This window comes from Octopus bimaculoides, chromosome 5, assembly GCF_046866305.1.
Source record: "Octopus bimaculoides isolate indiv1 chromosome 5, ASM4686630v1, whole genome shotgun sequence".
NCBI classification, from domain to species: Eukaryota; Metazoa; Mollusca; class Cephalopoda; order Octopoda; family Octopodidae; genus Octopus; species Octopus bimaculoides.
In genome coordinates this window covers 49,580,297-49,600,296 of record NC_142932.1, presented here as the reverse complement: position 1 = coordinate 49,600,296, position 20,000 = coordinate 49,580,297, and the positions used below count along the sequence as shown (strand labels likewise).

The window sequence follows — 20,000 nt, the reverse complement described above, 5'->3', positions numbered from 1 at the left end:
CTACAGTTCTATATTTAAGAGATGTGGAATTATGTACGCTATTTACATTATCTACATTTGATGGATATTTGTCCTCATTTTGTTTGTTGTCAACACATTTCAACTGATTACCCTCCAGCCTTCATCAGGTGTCTTGGGGAAATTTCGAACCTGGGTTTTCATTCCTAAGGTATTTTTCGATGTTATTATTATTGTTATTAATATTATCATTATTATTATTATTGTTAGTGTTCAGGTCACTGCTCGGAATCAAACTCGGAATCTTGGGGTTAGTAGCTTGCGCTCTTAACCACTACGCCATATGCCCATGGGCAATTATGGAATGAATTTAAGGGCTTATAAATCTAATATTTTTCTATCCTTCCTTAATACCGGTTCCCATATGCTGCTCATATCTGCACTCGGTCTGCTTAGGTGGTTGCTGTATCCTAACATATGTGCTGCTTCATTTAGTTTTCGTATTTTCCAGTGGTGTTCTCTGTCTATTATTTTAACTTCATCTCACAGAGGGAGGTGGTCTCTATTTTTCCATACATGATCAACTATACCCTATTTATCAATATCTCCTCATGTCACAGCTTTGCGATGTTCGTCGACCCTTATTTTGAGGGGGCGACATGTTCCGCCTTTGTGTAACCTTCCACAGCTGCATGGGATGGAGTACACAGTCTTTGGTCATATTCTCTTATATTGGTGGATTTACTCGAAGGAGATATTTGCAAAGTGTTGTATTATTCTTGAATACTGTTCTGATGTCATATGGGCCACATATCTTTTGTATCTTTTCGGAGAGGCCTTTTACATAGGGTAGACAGACTGTGGACAGTTTATTGGTTTCATCTTTTTTCTTCATAATTGGAGTGGATAGTATGTTTTTGGGGTAGTTGTTGCTTAATAGATTGTTATTGAGCTTGATCATTTCTTTGTGCTGTATATCACAATAGCTACTTATATTCTTTGTTCAATGTTTTAGGCACTGAGCAGTCCCTCTCTTTACACTGTATGGATGGTGGGAATTGAAGTTGAGGTATCATCCAGTGAAGGTCGGCTTGCGACGGATGTCCTGAATCCATACTTGGTGCGTGTTATTAATACGTCTAGGAATGCTAGCTGATTGTCTTTTTCCTTTTCCATTGTGAACTGTATGGATGGCTTTATTGAGTTCACATGATCTAACAGCACTTGGACATCTTCCTGGTGGGGCCAGAGTATAAAAGTGTCATCAACATATCGCAGACATAGGATTGGTTTTAGTGGTGTTGATCCTAAAGCCAAATTTTTAATGAGAACCCAGACACCTGATGAAGGCTGGAGGGTATATCAGCCAAAACATTGTGTTAACAACAGACAAGATGAGGACAAATATCCGTCAAATGTAAATAATGGTACTCATTCTATTCGTTACCAAGGAGATAAAAAGTAAAGCCAGTCACAATAAGATTTGAATTTGGGACCTAGAAAAATAAAATGAAATATTGATATCTTATGAAAACAAAGTACCCCTGGCACTCGGTCGGTTATGGTGATGAGTATTTCAGTTGATCTGATGAATGGAACAACCTGTTCGTGATATTAACATGTAAGTGGCTGAGCACTCCACAGACATGCATACCTTTAACATAGTTCTCGGGGAAATTCAGCATGGTACAGGATGTGACAATGCTGACCCTTTGAAATGCAGGTACCACTCATTTTTGAGTGAACTGAAGCAACATGAAATAAAGTATCTTGCTCAAGAACACAACACACCACCAGGAATCAAACTCATGACCTTACAATTGAGAGCTGAATACCTCTAACCGTAAGCTACCAGACATTTGTAAAAGGGTTTTTTTATAAGTTAATTAAATTTATCTCAGTACATGATTGTAATTTAATCAAGCAGAGAGTATTTAAGAGCAAATCAGCCACAATGGGATTACAATAAAGGTTCTAGAATACATGTTGCTCTTTTGCTCAATCTTAAATATAGCAAAAAAAAAGAAATTAAAGGAAGAAAATTAATAACATAAATCAGAAACAGGCACAGCTCTGTGGTTAAGAAGCTCACTTTGCAATCACATGGTTTCAGGTTCAGTTCCACTGTGCAGCACCTTTGACAAGTGTCTTCTGTATTGACCAAATCCTTGCGAGTAAATCTCATAGATGGAAAACAGTGTGGTAGCTCATAATATGTGTATGCGTGTGGGGTGTTGTGTGTGTGTGCGTGCGCGCACGCGTGCATGTGCGTGTGTGTATTTGTCCCCATCCCACTGCTTGACAACCATTTGTTTAACCCTTTAGTGTTCAGATTACTCAGCTAAATGTTATGCTTAATTATTCATATCATTTTGTATCAATAATGCATAATCTTATAGCTTTGATGCTTCAGTAATGTGATTGCTAATTTTTAGAATGATATCATTGGAGGGTGGAGGCGCAATGGCCCAGTGGTTAGGGCAGCGGACTCGCGGTCATAGGATCACGGTTTCGATTCCCAGACCGGGCGTTGTGAGTGTTTATTGAGCGAAAACACCTAAAAGCTCCACGAGGCTCTGGCAGGGGATGGTGGCGAACCCTGCTGTGCTCTTCTGCCACAACTTTCTCTCACTCTTACTTCCTGTTTCTGTTGTGCCTGTAATTCAAAGGGTCAGTCTTGTCACACTGTGTCACGCTGAATATCCCCAAGAACTACGTTAAGGGTACACGTGTCTGTGGAGTGCTCAGCCACTCGCATGTTAATTTCACGAGCAGGCTGTTCCGTTGATCGGATCAACTGGAGCCCTCGACATCGTAAGCCACGGAGTGCCAACAACATCATTGTAGGGTAGAATATTTGAGCTGGATTTAGCCAGTTTAAATGCTAAAGAGTCAAGTCTCCGTCATTTAGTTGTGCAACAGGTTCAGCAAAAGAAACCACTAGAATAAGTAGCAGACTTAGAAATTAAGTAATAGAGCTGATTTGTTCAAGTAAATCTCTTCAAGACAGTGCTCCAGTATGGCTGGAGTCCAATGACTGAAACAAGCAAACATTAAAAGATAACAAATTTCCTGAATAACTTACTCTTTCAGATTTTTGATTCTGTCACTGTCAGAAAGTGATAAACTAAACTTGCAGTTATCATCCATAGACATGCCATAGAAATCCAGCATCAAACGAAAGCTCCTTATCACTCTACTTTTTAAGAGTTCATCTTTAGATATCTCCTGAAATATATCAGAAATACTAATACTGATTAATACAAGATTTAACAGGGAGAAGAGTTTCTGTGGCAGTATTTCATAACATTCTGACTAACAATGATAGTAATAATAATAATAATAACAATAATAATAATAATAATAATAATAATAATGTCTATGCGATCTCAAATTTTAAAACAAACACAATTTTCTTATGGTTTCTTAAACATTCTCTAGTACAAATCCAAATGTACAAATCCAAATATATGGTATGTACAAATCCAAATATATGGTACCCTAGGCATAACACCTACATGAACTTCTAACTTGTTGTCTCTGGGTGAGATTTGGATCCAACTTGTACAAATGCAAAACAAAAGTCAAACATAAAATAATAATAATAATAGTAATAATAATAACTGCAGCAGCTACCACCACCACTAGTGACATTTCTGTCAAAAGTCTATAATTAGAGAACAAACTTTTGAATGTGTTTTCTGCTAACTATATTTAGATGTTGTTGCACAATTTGTCAGTGCAGAACATGATGTTTCTTTCAAGGGATTTGGCTTTTTATGGTGCAAAGCTTTGCATCATGACAACTGCTTGTCAGTTATACTCATCGTGTATGCATGCTGTCATGAATTAATTTATAAATGAGGTAGGTAAATAGTAACTTTTTGCACATCTTTTTCAAATATTTTAAATGCATTAAAACAGCAACCATCATGACCATGTTACAAAACTAATTTCGTTCTCTTAATTAAACAATTTTAAAAACTGAATCAGCTCAACCAATAAGTACAAGGGCAGGTTGAAACATTCATAGGATGACTATGAAAGAGTGAAATCTGGCATGCATTCATTTCAGCTCTGCATATTAATAACTGCATTGTTTCCTTTCAGGTAAACTGACATCTGACTGTTCAAAGAAAACTTCAAAAGTAACTAGTAGTAGCTTCTCTTGAAAAAGAAATAAAATTTGGCATTGTATTGTTATCATGTATCTTCCGAAAAAGGCTTTAGCACCCCAAGGATGTTCATGCTGACATAGTTGCAACATTAGGGGATGACACTTCAGCTTTATCAACAGTGCAAAAGTGGGCAGCTGAATTTAGTAGGGGAAGGGAGAGCCTTGAAAATGACCAAATGTCTGGACATCCCACAACTGCCACCACCGAGGAAAACATTCATCATATTCACCACATGTTAATGGATAGTAGGCAACTGACTATAAATCCAATAGCCAATGTTATTAAGCATATCCCATGAGAGAGTTGAGAATATTCTGCATAATAAACTTGGCATGACAAAGATTCATGCTTGATGGGTGCCACATCTTCTGACACCTGATCAAAAGTGCACCAGGTTGATCACATGACAGAAAAATCTGACATTGTCTGAGACAGATCCTTCCAGTCTTCTTGAACTTATCCTAGTCCATGGTGAGTGTTAGCTTGATCACATTAAGCCAGAGATAATCCACACAGTGGAAACACCCGTCCTTATCTGCTTGAAAGAGTACCAAGGTCATTTCGTCTGCAGGAAAGGTGATATAATGCAAAAGGCATTGCGTTTATTGATTATCTTCCAAAAAACAACATCATCAATGGAGTGTACTATGCCAACATGCTGAGGCAGTTACCAAATGCCCAGCAAAACTGAGGTAAGGAGTCTTCTTTCAGCAGGACAATGCTCCAGTACACATGTCCTCATCTGATTATCGACTGCTTGCGAACATGAAAAACACATGGCTGGGAACCAGTATCGCAGTGATGATGACATCATATCTACTGTTCATTACTTTTTTGATCAACAGGACAAATGCTTCTTCGGCAGTGGGCTCCAGGTACTGCAACATCAATTGAAGAAGTGTGTGGACTGCAAGTGAGGTCTATATTGAAAAATAAACCTCATTTGGTCACATTCCATCTGTTCAAATGACCCTTATATTTATTGCATGTCCAACATCAAAAGTCACTGCATGCTACTGATATACACATATATATTTATGGATCTATTTTAAAACGGGGGCCACAGTTTTACGTAGTGTTTTTGGTACCGAAAGACTTTCAAACTTCATATACTTATCTATTTTGTGTTATAGAACAGAAAAATATTTTTGTATTCGAATTTATTTCATGTAAAAAATTGTCTTATTTCAATAATTTCAACCAATCACTGACAAGTATTCAGTTGTTTACATTTACTCCTTTGGCTGATTAAGCGGTGTAAAGCGTATTTAATCTCCATAGCTTCGTTTTATTTGCTTTTTTCATTTTAAATTTGCTTTTTTCATTTTCTTTTTTTTTTCTTCGTCTTATTTGCTTTTTCCTTTTTAAATTTGCTGTTTTACCCTAACCCTACGGTTAGGGTTAGGGTTAGCCTATAATAGAAAGGTTTATTAGCTACTGTCAATATGCTTCAGCCATTTTTTGACAAGGAAAGAATAATTTTATCACCGATAGAATTGCTTCAGAATCATTTGTTTATGTAGTCGGCAATTAATGTATATCGGCTGAATGGACGTCAGTGATTGGTTGAAATTACAGAAATACGACAACTTTAACATGGAATAACTTTGGGATTTCTTGTTTTTTTTAAGAAGACTAAGAGAAAAAGATGTTTTATATGACACATTCTACCAGTGTTCCAAGTTTCAAAGTGTTTCGTTAAGAAAATACTGTGGCCCCCGTTTTAAAAAAGATCCATATTTATACATACATGCATGCATGCATGCATACATACATACATACACACATAGACATACACACACCACTCACAACAACAATAGCACTACCTGAATATTTACCTGAATCTCATAATCATTGAGACAGAAAGCCTGTCTGTTCAAACCTGCAACTCTGTTGGGAAACAACCTGAAATATATAACAAAAAGAATATATTAAAAGGATATTTAATTTTTTTCTGATACACACACACATATTCTTCATTCTTTTTCATTTATCATATGCTCTCTCTCTCTCTCTCTCTCTGATTCAATATCCATAGAAACCACACCAAAACTGACATGACCAAGCAAGACATGATCCTGTGACCTGTCTAGAAAGGCAGTAACTCCAAATAAGAAATAACCTGAGCTGCTTCTCCAACTCATGCTATGACAGGCATGAAAATGATGACTGGTGATTGATGGTAAGTGGTGATGGTGACAGCAGTGGCATGTCTGCAAGTTTTAAAGGCAAAATTCACCCACTACCAGTGCATTATTATCACTCCAAGAAATCATCACATTCAATTTGCAGATTTTTAATGACTGTTTTCTGCTGTTTTTGTTGTTTTGTTTGTATTTTTCATTTGTTTTTTTATTTTATCTTATTTTATTTTATTTCTGTCTTTCATTCCTGCAGTGAGTAAATACTGTCTTTTTGTCTGTTCAAACTTGGCCATTGATGGTTGGGTTACCTTTGATCAAACCTTCAGAAATTGAGCGTTTTGTATGCATATGACAGGGTACTGAAAAGTTCCTGGCTTTAAGGATATCGCAAAAGGCCTGATTGAAGGCGCAACCTTCCAAGTTCTTTCACAGGGCTTACAAAAATTGAAGGACCACTACAATAAATATGTGAATCCGAGAGGGGAATATATTGCAGAAAATTATAATTAACTGATCCTCCTACATTTTCTTTTATCCAAAGCCAAGAACTTTTCAGCACCTCTCATATATACATTACATATATATATATATATATATATATCAGTGGCGTGCAGTCTCGGTAATGCAAAGTAAGCAGCGCATGTCCAGTAATTTCTATTGGGAAATTAGATAAAATATTTACTTTGTTTCAAAGAAAATCTGTCCAGTTGTCTTCGAAATATTCTGTCTCCCTTCCCCTCATTTAGTGACTAGTAAGTTATGCGATGAGGAGACCGCATGTAAACACTTCCTATCTGTGTCTGTTAGTTTGGCCTTCCTCCCTCTCTCTCTTAGTGACCTGTTAAAAGATATGCTAAGACAGCGCGTTTGAAATATTTTGTACCTCCTTCCTCTCTCTACCAGTGACTCGGCAATTAAATCAGGCTGGCCATGCGGTTAAAAAAATGCATGAGGCCCCCTCTCTCTTTCTTTGTTAGTGTAGAATTGTTGCTGGTTCCACTTATTGACAGGAACTGGATCAGTTCTTTAGAACTGCTATAATTAGCCATAATTCTTGGACAAGCCTGGCATGTAAGTTTGAATTTTTTATCCAAAACATCTGTTTGCACTATTATATTTTTGGAGTGTTCTGAAAACAAAAATATCAAATATATTATATTTCTTATTTCAGAAGTAGCTAATTAATCTTAAATTAGTTTAATTAACGTTTTTTTCTTCGTTTTGTGTAAATTGTAGGAATACAAAAATTTTTTTACTGAAAAATTGCCGGGGGGGGGGGGGGATTCATTGCATGCCCAACTCCGGAAGTCACCGCACGCCACTGATATATATACATATATATAGTTTAGAGAAAAAAAAAACACAATTATTGAATTCATCCATGGATGAATTCAATAATTGTAAATGTTCTGAAATCATCAGAATACTTGAATCTATCAAGCAAGTTCAACAAACCAGAAAGTCCATGAGGTCAATTGTCAGAAATGTTGTCCACGAAAACATCAAATATAAGTCTTATATGATGAGGAAAAGTCAATTTGTCAGAAAAAGCAAAAGAAAATCACTACATCAGATCTAAAAGGTTCTTAAACAACCTGAAAAATCCAGCAGAAGAAGATTTGATTTGGTTTTTCTCAAACAAGAAAAACTTTGACCAAGATCAAAAAGTTAACAGAAGAAATGACAGACGGTTATGTGCAAATTCTTCTGAAGTTCCAAGTGTTCTGTATACAAAATTTCCTGCAACTGTCATGATTTCAGGGGTTTATCAGCAATGAAAAACATGTAATACCTCCTTAATTCTTTCCACAAGGCCTTAGAATTAACTCTGCCACCTACATTGAGGTCCTGGAAACAATTGTTAAGCCCTGGATAGACAGTGTATGCAATGGAAGGCCATATGTGTTTCAGTAAGACTCTGCACTATTACACATGGTTCTAGTAACACAGGAATGGATGGTTGAAAATTTTCATGATCACATAACCCCTAACATTTGGCCTCCTAATTACCCACATCTCAATCCATTGAACTATTATATGTGGAGCATTGTTGAGGGAGAGGTCAATGAACACACCCATAATACCAAAGATTCTTTGAAAGCTGCCATAGTCAGAGTAATCTTCAAAATGAACCAGGACTACTTGATTCCAGCATGTAGATGATTTAGATCTCATATAGAAGCAGTTGTTGAAGCTGAAGGTGGCTTTATTGAATAACATTATAGAATAGAAGGTTTATTTTTATCCTCATAGCATTTTTTGATAAATAAAGTTATTATCTGTTATTATATATCGTCTTTTTTATAAACATAAATCTGTCTTCAAATATTTTACACACCCTGTATGTGTATGTGTGTGTGTGTGTGTGTGTATGCACACACACATTCATACATACATACATGCACTCATAAATTCGTATATGCATGCATGTATAGTTGCATCTGGTGACTCACATACTACTGGTGCCATGATAATACCATTTACTCTGTAAAGTGACTGGTATTAGGAAGGGCATCTAGCCATACAAACTACACCAAAGTTGAGACATGAAAGCATGATGTAGTCCTTTGACCAATCTAGAAAAGAAGTAACTCTAAATAAAAAATGGCCTGGACTGCCTGTTCAACCAATGCCATCATGGAAAGATAGGTGTAAATATGATGACTGGTGATTGCTGGTGAGTGACGATGATTGCAGTGGTGGTAACAAAAAGGATGAGAATAATGACGAAGGCTAACAGTGATTGTGATTTTCCTAAAATCCATCCACCATTGCAGCTGGGAAGTTAACACAATAAAGCAAGATTAAAATACTCACCACTGGATATAGCCATGATGACGTTCCAGCTTCTGGTAATCACCAAACCATTTTTCTAGAATGTTTTCTATATAATCACCTTTGAAAAGAAAAAATAATAATAATAATAAATAAAATAAAAAATAATTTCTTTTAAATTTGAAAATAAAAAAATAAACTATATTTCTGAAAACAGTTCCATACTGAGATCAAAGACGATATGCCAGACATCTTTTATTTTTGATTTCTTACTTGTTTCAGTCATTGGCTGCAGCCATGCTGGAGCACCACCTTCAAGTTAAGCAAAACGCTCGGTACATATTGGTCTCTTTTTGCAAGGCAACTAAGTTACAGGGACATAAACTAGTTGTCAAGTGGTGGTGGCGAACTAGCACACACATATATATGTACATATACAAACATATATATATATATATATATATATATATATATATATATATTACTCTTACTTGTTTCAGTCATTTAACTGCGGCCATGCTGGAGCACCGCCTTTATAGTCGAGTAAATCGACCCCAGAGCTTATTCTTTGTAAGCCTAGTACTTATTCTATCGGTGTCTTTTTGCCGAACCGCTAAGTTACGGGGACGTAAACACACCAGCATCGGTTGTCAAGCAATGCTGGGGGGACCTTATATTGGAAGTCTGTCCGTGGGTGTAATTTACCATGGTGGAATATACCATGGTGGAATTTACCTATGGTGAAATTTATCTGGTGGAATTTTCCGTGGCGGAATTAACAGCAGTAGAATTTACCTAGAATCAAATAAAGATGACATGTAAGATGACAGAAACCAACTTACCATCTGGTTCAGACTTTCTTTCATTTCTGTAGAAGTCCAGATTTGGATTATGATCTTGACTGGTGTCATGGAATTCCGGTTTAGATTTTTGCTTCACAAATTATTTATTGAAAATAGAAAAGAATGCAATATTTCTTACATCAAACAACCATATCTATAACTGTAAAAGAGAGTTTGTGTGTGTGTGTGTGTGTATGTTCCTTATGCATTACAAAACTGAGTTGCCGATTTTCATGTAAGGAGTATCAAAAGATTCAGTAAGCTTTTGGCTACCAACTAAACTATATTTTCATTCATATATTTGTATTACAAAAATTTAACATTATCATTTTTCTTTTAGTTACCTATCAACATTTTATATCAGCACCACAATGACGATGACATCACATTTTCTATATGTGTGTGTTCGCACATTCGTTACCTAAATTAGGCCGATGACTGACAAGTATATGTGAGTGACTGTGTATATGTCTGTCAGTATACATACATTTTTGTGACGACTGACACACACACAGGGACAGAGATAGGCTTCATCTGTGCGTTAATGTACATGTGTGTGTGTCTCTTAGTTTATGTATGCAACTTCCTCTCCTCCCAACAGTGAAACGTGCGGATATTGAAAGCTTACTTGCGGCTTAGACTTCAAACAAACAACAATGTTCGCTTTCAAGTACTACCAACAAGAAGACTTGCCTGATTTAACACCACTCACAATACTCGCGGGTGCCCAGAATTAGACAGGCTTGGAGGAGAAGGGTGTGGAAGCTTAAAGACCCTGCAAACGGACAGAGACTTAGAGACAAGTTACTTGAAGCATTTAACGAAATAGAAGGGGATATAGCATCATACAACGTGGAAGACAATTGGAGATTTCTGCGGGACAACCTGTTGAAAGCCACCGACCAGATTTGTGGGTGGTGTAAGGTCCCCTCCCGACCCAGAGTAACGTGGTGGTGGAACAAGGAGGTAGACAGGGCTATTAGACAAAAGAAACAGGCTTGGAAGGACTGGAAGAACGGTGGTAGCAGGGAATTGTACCAATGTGCCAGAAGGGAGGCTAGGCGACAGGTTTATTTAGCCAGAGGGGAAGCAGATAAGGAAAGATTAATTACAGAAATGTAATTCCACTCCTTCTAACCAGTTTCAAAATAATGTTTTTTTAATAGTCTTTGTATTCTTCAGTATGAGCATCAACATCGCCCAACCTTTTTACTGCGTTATTCAGTATCTATTCTACAGCCTATAATATTACACAGTTCAAAAACAGCATCCTCCTTTTTATTCACTTTGTTCAGTATTCGTTTCAAAATTGTAAAATAAATCATTTTTGTATGTAAAACTGAATTATGCCTTTTGAATTTTCTTGGACTTTCACTTTCTTCACCATGACATTCATTCAATCGTGGATCTTATAACATTTAGTACACGTTCCAAATAAATGTTGCACTCACATTAACTACATTTTGTTTCACATGAACTTCGTATGTGTACGTTTTGCTGTTTTCAATATGATTAATTCTATGAGTGTATGTGTTTCTGCATTTGTTACATCTATAGCAAACTATAGTAAAGAACATTTTACACTGTTTTAATGAGCCCACATCTAATGAAGTAGCCATCCTTATGGTTGGTGATCCCCATGAAAATCATAATATTCTCATTCATGTTCAAGATAACAACCTTAAACGTGTTTCACAGACTCATCCCTCTTATGATGCTCTCCAATATAATCTCATTCTGTGGAATGGACAAGATGGGTATTATTTCTATATTCCTTGGATTGAACCTGCAACAGGATAGCCACTTACAAACAAAAAGGTGTTGTCAAATGACTTCTATTCTTACCAACTGATGTTAAGACCAGAATAATCAAATCCTTTCTATTATAGGTACAAGGCCTGAAATTTCAGGGGAGGGGACCAGTCAATTACATCAACCCCAGTGCCTCACTGGTACTTAATTTATCAACTGCAAAAGGATGAAAGGCAAAGTTGATCCCAGCGGCATTTGAACAGGTGAAATATCACTCAAGCATTTTGCCCAGCATGCTAACGATTCTGCCAGCCCACCGCCTTCCAGAACAATCAAATCAATTACACATGTCAAATAAACTTAATTTTCATTTACATATTTTCTACATTATCTCAATAACCAGCTATAGTTATTTCAAATACACTTCTCTACAATGACCAAGCTTCATTAGAAAATGAAAATAATTTCACACTTTCAATTTGAACCAAAATTACAAAGTGTTGCATTACAAGAGTGACAATGTGTGAATAATGAAAGTAATGTTTCTCCAAATTAGTCATTCAGGCAATATTTTGGCTTGCTTCTAATGTATAACTTTTGTATGATGTTTCACACATGCATAGAATTCTACTCAGACAAACATTTGTGAAAATGTACACATAAATATTGTATTAAGATAAGCCACAACCCAAAAAATTGCATTGAAAAACATCAATTTTTTTATATGTTATAAGGAAATACAGCCTCTCTCTCTGCCTCTGTCTGTCTCTCTCTCTCTCTCTCACGCACAAAAAAGATGTATGCATATGTATTTATGGGCGAAGGTTAAGAATATGCACTCCCAGTATTTAGGGTTAGGGTTACGCTGAAAACGGGTGGTGTGCGTATTCTTTACCTCCACTTATTTATGTACATGTATATGAAAGATAATGTGTGTGAGAGAGAGAGAGAGAGAGAGAGAGAGAGAGAGAATGAGTGGGTGCCACTTGCACATATATGCAAAGAATTTCATACGTCACAACACACACCTTCACTCACTCTCTCTTTATCTCTCTCTCATACACACATCCTTTTCATATACACGTACATCTTACACTTTCTCCTCTCTTCTACTTACTCCTCTCACTTCAAAGCAAATATTGCCCTTTTACTTTATCCTCTCCCTCAATTTCTGTTAGGGAAATTAACAAACAATCATATGATCCCATATATTTTGAGTTGACAACTTTGCTTCTTATGCCATAAAATAATTTCCTTTCACACATACACATGCATGCACACATTCTAGGTAAAATTTGTGTGTGAATTATGTTAATTTTTGCAGTGTGCACGTGCAAATTTACAGCTCAAACCCAATTGAAATTCTCTTTTTCTATTGGGTAATTTGTGTTGGTGATGAGCATACTTAAAAACCTGATCTTTGATATAAACTTAAAAGGAAGTTTTCCCCAAAATCTTGTCCTTTACCTCTTCTTTCTAGCATGTCCTAGGTGACATTTCTGCCCCCTTTATTTTTTTTCCCTAAATTTCTTCTGATTCCTATGTTTGCAATACAGGAGATTAGGATTTCACCCACAAAACACGTTCTCAATATTTTAATTTTCTCCCACTCCACACCAAATTAATTTTTTACTTTTTTTAAATTTTTATTCTTGGTAATCCATGGAGAAAAAACAGACTACAAATTTTTAAAATTTTTACCCATCACCTCACCAATGTGCACTTTTAGCTTTTTGGAAAGTAGGGAAGTTTCTTCAGAAATAATGTCGTTTACCTGTTGTTTCTTGCATGTCAGGTTTTCTGCTGGTGGTCTGGTATTTTTTAAGTCTACTATTTCAGTAGAATTCTACGCATGCGGGGAAACAACAGACAAAAGTGAAAGATTGGGAGATTTTAGCTTTTTGAAAGCTGGTAGGTGTGATGGGTGGACCAGGTGGGGGAAGGGGCTGTGAGTGTTTTTTTTTTTTAAAGAAAAATTAAACTATAAAAAAAATATTTATATATATTTCTCACATTCGTAATCTCTGTATTTTCCTATGTAGATAACAAAAAAAAAAAAATTGAAAAAAGTTACAAATTAAGAAATTGCAGTGGGGATAGAGGGAAATTGAAATTTTGAAAATGTGATTTCTGGACAAAATCGTATTAACCTGCTTTTATACGATGAAACAAAACATAGTTTCTGATCCTTCTTAAGAACAGAAAGCACTTTCATGCAAACCCATGAAAATTGTACCCTGGCCCTTCACTATTAAACAAAAAGTAACTTCCATTATTCCATTAACTATATATCAGCTGTGCCAATTCTGCTCATAAGAAAGGAGCAAATAATACAATGTGCTTCTATGTCATAACACCCAGGCAACGCCGGGAGACATTGCTAGTATTTGTTAAATAGAAACATTTATTTATTATAACTATTTCTATGTCACTGAAAACAGAGCCTTTAGATTCATTTGCACCACATTCATAGCTTTAGTATTTCATTATACCTCCCCCAGGGATAACATTAATTGAAGTTAGGCATTGTGGGATAAAAGGGGTTTTTTTTTTTTGTCATGCCATAATATGAAGGAGAGAATGCAAGTGAGAGGTGTAATCTGTTCAGCCAATAAAATGATTTATTTAAACATCTTAAAATTAGAAGTTGTTGATTTCTCAACAGAACAGAAAGAAGGGCTAATAGATTATATTCCTTGGCAGAGAAATATAATCTACTAGAAATATAATCTTCCCTAATGTATAACTGGTACTATTTTATTTACTCCCATTGAGATGAAAATTAAAACAACTTGCATTGAAGACCAAACATTTGAAAGGGAGGTCTGCAGTTATTTGAATTTACCCAAGTGTATGACAGCTACATGATGACATGTGGATTGGAATAAAATCATTGAGAAATGCTGCCTTAGACTATCAGATGAAGAATTTTAAAAAATTATTCAGAGAGGTGTTTAAAAAATGATAAGGCATCCTAGTACCCTGTTAATATCCTTATTTGAATTGAACTCAGTACCTATTTATTCACCAGTACTTTCTCAATAATTTGGTCACTGATTTACTATGCCTGTTCTATATCTCTTCTGTTTCTGCAATAACAGTCACTGCTTCTTTGAACTTTATTTCCTCTGTAGTGCTCCCACATAAACCTACACATGCCACTTTTTTGTAAACCTCTCACCACACCTGCTTGGTTTCACCAGAACCTTCTACTAAATACTTCTCCAATCCTTCCTACCTAAAACTTAACCTTTTTGCATTTAAGTTTATGCTAATCAAAAAACCATTCTCATTCATCAGCCATATTGTATAATTACCCCCAATAAATAAGCTCAGAAAAGCTTTTGGGCACTTCTCTTTTTTATTCTTAAACCAAATAATCTTACCTTGGAAAGTTCTTCTTTGGAACCCGTCTCAGTTTGGGCTTCTTGGTTGTAAATCTCAGTTTGATGCACTTGTTCGCGTCTCTTCTTCTTCTTTTTACTCTTGCGGATTTTCTCAGTTTTAGGTTTTTTTTGGTCGTCAGTCTTAGATTCATGTTTTTGGAGGTATGTCTTAATTTGATCTTCTTGGTGGCATATTTTTGGGGCATGTTTTTGCGGGTGTATCACAGTTTGACTTTCTTGGAGGTCTGTCTCAGTTTGGTATTCTCCTTGGTGGTCTCCTTTTGTTGCATTTTCTTCGGAGTATATCTTTGTTTGGTCTTCTTGGTAGTCTATCTGACTTTGGTATTTTCGGTGGTCTGTTTCAACCTGGTGTTCTTCTTGCTGGCATTTATTAGTTTTATCTTTTTCTTGGTAGTCAGTCACAAATTCTTGTCCTTGGTGATAGCTCTTACTTTGGTCTTGGCATCTGAGCTCAGTTACGCCTTCTACATATTTTATCTTAGTTTTGTCCTCTTCAGTTTGATGGTTTTGTTCCTGTGTTATATCAATTTGATCTTTCAAATGTCTTATCTCAGTTTGGTCTTCTACATGTGGTCTTATCTCACTTTGGGCTTTTTTTACTCCTAGGAGCTCTACTGTAGTTTGGTCTTCTGGATTATCTGTTACAGTTGAAAATTTTGATGGCCAAAAGACCTATAATAAAAAATTATAATATTACATGCATAAATTTCTCATTATTTAATTTGATATTCATCATCATTATTTAGATTGTACAGGCATCTCCTGCATTACAGAAGTATTACGATACTGAAAATCTTACTATAATGTAGAATTCTGTAATATTACATTGTTGTCGCCGTCATCATTATTTAATGTCCATGTTCCATGCTGGCATGGAAGGAGCAGTTTGACAAGATCTGAGGAACCACAGGGCTGTGCCAAGTCCCACTGTCAGCTTTGGCATGGTTTCCAAAGCCAACTACTCTACGGAGTGTGCTTGGTACTTTTTTCATGAATTTTGGCATGAATATAGCACAGGCATCTCTGATGCAGTGGTGTTGCTAAATAATTTGCATGACAGAAAAATAACAAGGAATAGGAAAAGGAGAAAGCTCTAGCTACAAAGTGAGGGTGGTGGAGTATTTGAGATTGGGAGGTAGCCTTAAACCAGGTGTTGAAAGGCTAACATATGAAAGAGGGACAAGAGCAGGTGTCTTGGTATAGAGGAACTACATGGCTATCTCACATTATATAGGTGCGGGAATAATTGAGAAGGAGACAAAAGAAGGTAATGATGGAGTGCCAGAGAAAATACTCAAGGGACAAGAAAGGTGAGCATAAAAGAGGAGACAGGCTGTGGGTCATAGGATGGAAGGTAAGAGAGAGTAAATACTTCATAAGAGTGTGTAGGGAAACTAAGAGATGGTTAGAGACGAAGGTAGAGGTGAATGTAGAGAGTGATGAACAAGGGTAGAAATGCGGTTGATGGAAAATATATGTATAAAGAAATGTAAGGGTGGGGAGAGGGTGTAGAAGAGGCTCAGGAAGGACAGATAAGAAGGTAGGGGGATGATATGCAAGGAGTAGGAGTGGTGAGAATATACAAGGGGGTGCTGAAAAGTTCCTGGCTTTAAGGGCATCGCAAAGGGCCTGGTTAGAGTTCTTAGAGAAACTAAAGGACCACTGCAATAAGTGTGTGAATCTAAGAGAGGAATATGTTGAATAAAATCATAATTAACTGATTCTCCTGTATCTTCATTTACCCAAGGCTAGAAACTTTTCAGCATTTCCTCGTGTATCTATTTGTCTCTCGGTCTATATACATATATATATATATATATGTGCAGGTGGCACATAAAATACACCATTTGAGCATGGCCGTTGCCAGTGTTGCCTGACTGGCCTCATGCGGGTGGCACGTAAAAGCACCCACTACACTCTCAGAGTGGTTGGCGTTAGAAAGGGCATCCAACTGTAGAAACTCTGCCAAATCAGATTGGAGCCTGGTGTAGCCATCCGGTTTCACCAGTCCTCAGTCAAACCCATGCTAGCATGGAAAGCGGACGTTAAACGATGATGATGATATATATATATGTGTGTGTGTGTGTGTGTGTGTGTATATATGTACTAGCAATGCATCCCAGCATTGCCCGTATTATTTGTTCCTTTCTTATGGGCAGAATCAGTATAGCTAATATATAGTGAACTGGATTACTGGTGTAATGAAAGTTATTGTTTGTTTAAAAGTGAAGAAGGGAAGGGTACAATTTGCATGGGTTTGCATGAAAGTGCTTTCTGTTCTTAAGAAGGATCACCAACTATGTATTGTTTCATTGTATAAAAGGAGGTTAATATGATTTTGCCCAGAAATCACGTTTTTAAAATTGCAGTTTCCCCCATACCCGTCACAATTGTAACTTCTTTACAAACTTTTTTTTATCCATGGAGAAAAATACAGAGATTGCAAATCTAGGAAATATATTTTTTCTTAAAGTTCAATTTTTTTAAAGAAACACTCAATGCACCTTCCCCCACCCTGCCTACCTATCACCTACCTGCTTTCAAAAAGCAAAATACACACTATGTTTCACGCATGTGTAGAATTGTGCTAAAATAGCAGATGTAAAAAATATTAGAGCACCACCAGAAAACCTGACATGCTAGAAACAACATTATTTTTGGTAAACAACATTATTTCTGAAGAAACTACCCCACTTTTCGAAAAGCTAAAATGAAACATTAGGAGTTTGTAACTTTTTGAAAGTGGTAAGGTAATGGGTAGATGATTGGGAAGAAGATTTTAGTGTTTCTTTAAGAAAAAAGAAAATTCTTAAAGATTTGTACTCTCTGTTTTTTCTCCATGGATTACCGAGAAAAAATTCAAAAAGAGTAAAAAAAAAAATGAAGAAATTGGGATGGGGAAGGAGAAAATCAAAACATTGAGAACGTGTCCCTTGGGTGAAATCTTAATCTCCTGTATTGAAAACATAGGAATCAGAAGAAATTTAGGAAAAAAATCTGGTGGGGAGGGCACAAATGGCACCTCTGACATGCTAGAAACAACAGGTAAAGGACAGGATTTCTAGAACTTCCTTTTAAATTTATAATGAAGATCAGGTTTTTAAATACACTCATCACAAACACGTGTTACAGAATAGAAAAAGCTGATTTCAGTTAGATTTGAGCTGTAATTTTGTGCGTGCACATAGCAAGAAATAATTCATACAGAAGTTTTACCAAGAGTGTGTGTGTGGGTGTACATGCATGCGTGCATACATGTATGTGTGTATTCCAAAGGAAATTATTTTATGGCATTCTTTCGTTGGAATTAAAGAAAGCTGTCAACTCAATCATATAGGATCACATGATTGTTCGTTAATTTCCATAAACATTTTTAATTTCTTTATGCTTTGAAGAAAGCAGAAATTGAAAGAGAGGAGAAAGTGTAAAGGTAACATTTGCTTTAAAGTGAGAGCAGAAAGTGAAAGAGAAGCTGAAAGATGTATGTATGTGTATATGAAATGGATATGTGTGTGCATGTGTGTGTGTGTGTGTGCATGTGTATGTATGTGAGAAAGAGACTGAGTGAAGGTGTGTGTTGTATGTATTTTTTGCATATACATGGAAGTGGGACTCACTCTCTCTCTCTCTCTCTCACACACACATTATCGCTCATATACACATACATAAATACATATGCATACATCTGTTTTTTATATGTGTGTGCATTTGAGAGAGCAAATGAGTGACTGTATTTCCTCATAACACATAGAGAAATGGATGTCTTTTAATGTACACACTGATATAGAAAATGTGACTTTACCATTATTGTGGTATAAGTGTCATTTAGAATAGTTGAATTATAGAAAGATTATAATTTTTAATTTTTGTAATACAAATGTGTAAATGAAAATAAAGTTTATTTCTTAACTGAAAGATTACTGATTCTTTTGATACCCCATGCGCCAAAATCGGCAACTCAGTTTTCGAATGTATTTATTAATTTCCGTAAAAATATTTTATTTGTTTTTGCATTGAAGAAAGCAGAAATTGAAAGAGAAGAGAAAGTGAAACTGTGATATTTGCTTTGAAGTGAGAGCAGAAGGTGAACAATGTATGTGCGTGTATATGTACAGGAATTCAAGACAGGTTGCCCCTGGGAGCTCCTCTATGCTGATGACCTTGCACTAATTGCTGAGTCACTATCAGAACTAGAGAAGTTTCAGGTGTGGAAGCAGGGACTAGAATCGAAGGGCCTTAGAGTCAACCTAGCTAAAACCAAAGTCCTAATAAGTAGGAAGGTAGATAAAACACAAACCCCTTCAGGTAGGTGGCCCTGCTCAATCTGTAGAAAAAGTGTAGGTAGAAACTCTATAAGATGTACCCAGTGCAAGCTATGGACACATAAGAGGTGCAGCAACATCAAAGGCAGGTTAACTAGGAAGTTAGTTTTTGTATGTGGCAGATGTTCAGGTGCAATAAACACTGTAAATATGCAGGAAACAACTTCTGTCTCATTCCAGGGAGTAAAACTAGAAGTAGTTGATAGCTTCCGCTATCTGGGTGATCAAGTTAGTAGTGGGGGGGGGGGGCACTGAAAGTGTAGCTGCTAGAATAAGAATAGCCTGGGCAAAGTTCAGAGAGCTCTTACCTCTGCTGGCGACAAAGAGCCTCTCACTCAGAGTAAAAGGCAGACTGTATGACGCATGCGTACGAACAGCCATGCTACATGGCAGTGAAACATGGGCTGTGACTGCTGAGGACATGTGTAAGCTCGCAAGGAATGAAGCCAGTATGCTCCGATGGATGAGTAATGTCAGTGTGCATACTCGACAGAGTGTAAATACCTTGAGAGAAAAATTGGACCTAAGAAGCATCAGTTGTAGTGTGCAAGAGAGACGATTGCGCTGGTATGGTCATATGGCAAGAATGGATGAGGATAGCTGTATGAAAAAGTACCACACC

General features: G+C 36.5%; 1 protein-coding gene across 4 annotated transcripts in view; it reads right to left on the bottom strand.

The window, feature by feature from the left end:
* LOC106869253 (uncharacterized) overlaps positions 1 to 20,000 on the bottom strand; it is an 80,329-nt gene that overhangs the window by 5,810 nt on the left and 54,519 nt on the right. For all 4 annotated transcript variants that reach the window (XM_089352218.1, XM_089352219.1, XM_089352220.1 and 1 more), the window contains exons 2-6: positions 15,036 to 15,728; positions 9,898 to 9,988; positions 9,098 to 9,176; positions 5,975 to 6,041; positions 3,044 to 3,186 (exon numbers count right to left, since the gene is read on the bottom strand). In XM_089352218.1, the coding sequence (XP_089208344.1) occupies positions 3,044 to 3,186; positions 5,975 to 6,041; positions 9,098 to 9,176; positions 9,898 to 9,988; positions 15,036 to 15,728 (1,073 nt within the window). The remainder of the gene's footprint in view (positions 1 to 3,043; positions 3,187 to 5,974; positions 6,042 to 9,097; positions 9,177 to 9,897; positions 9,989 to 15,035; positions 15,729 to 20,000) is intronic.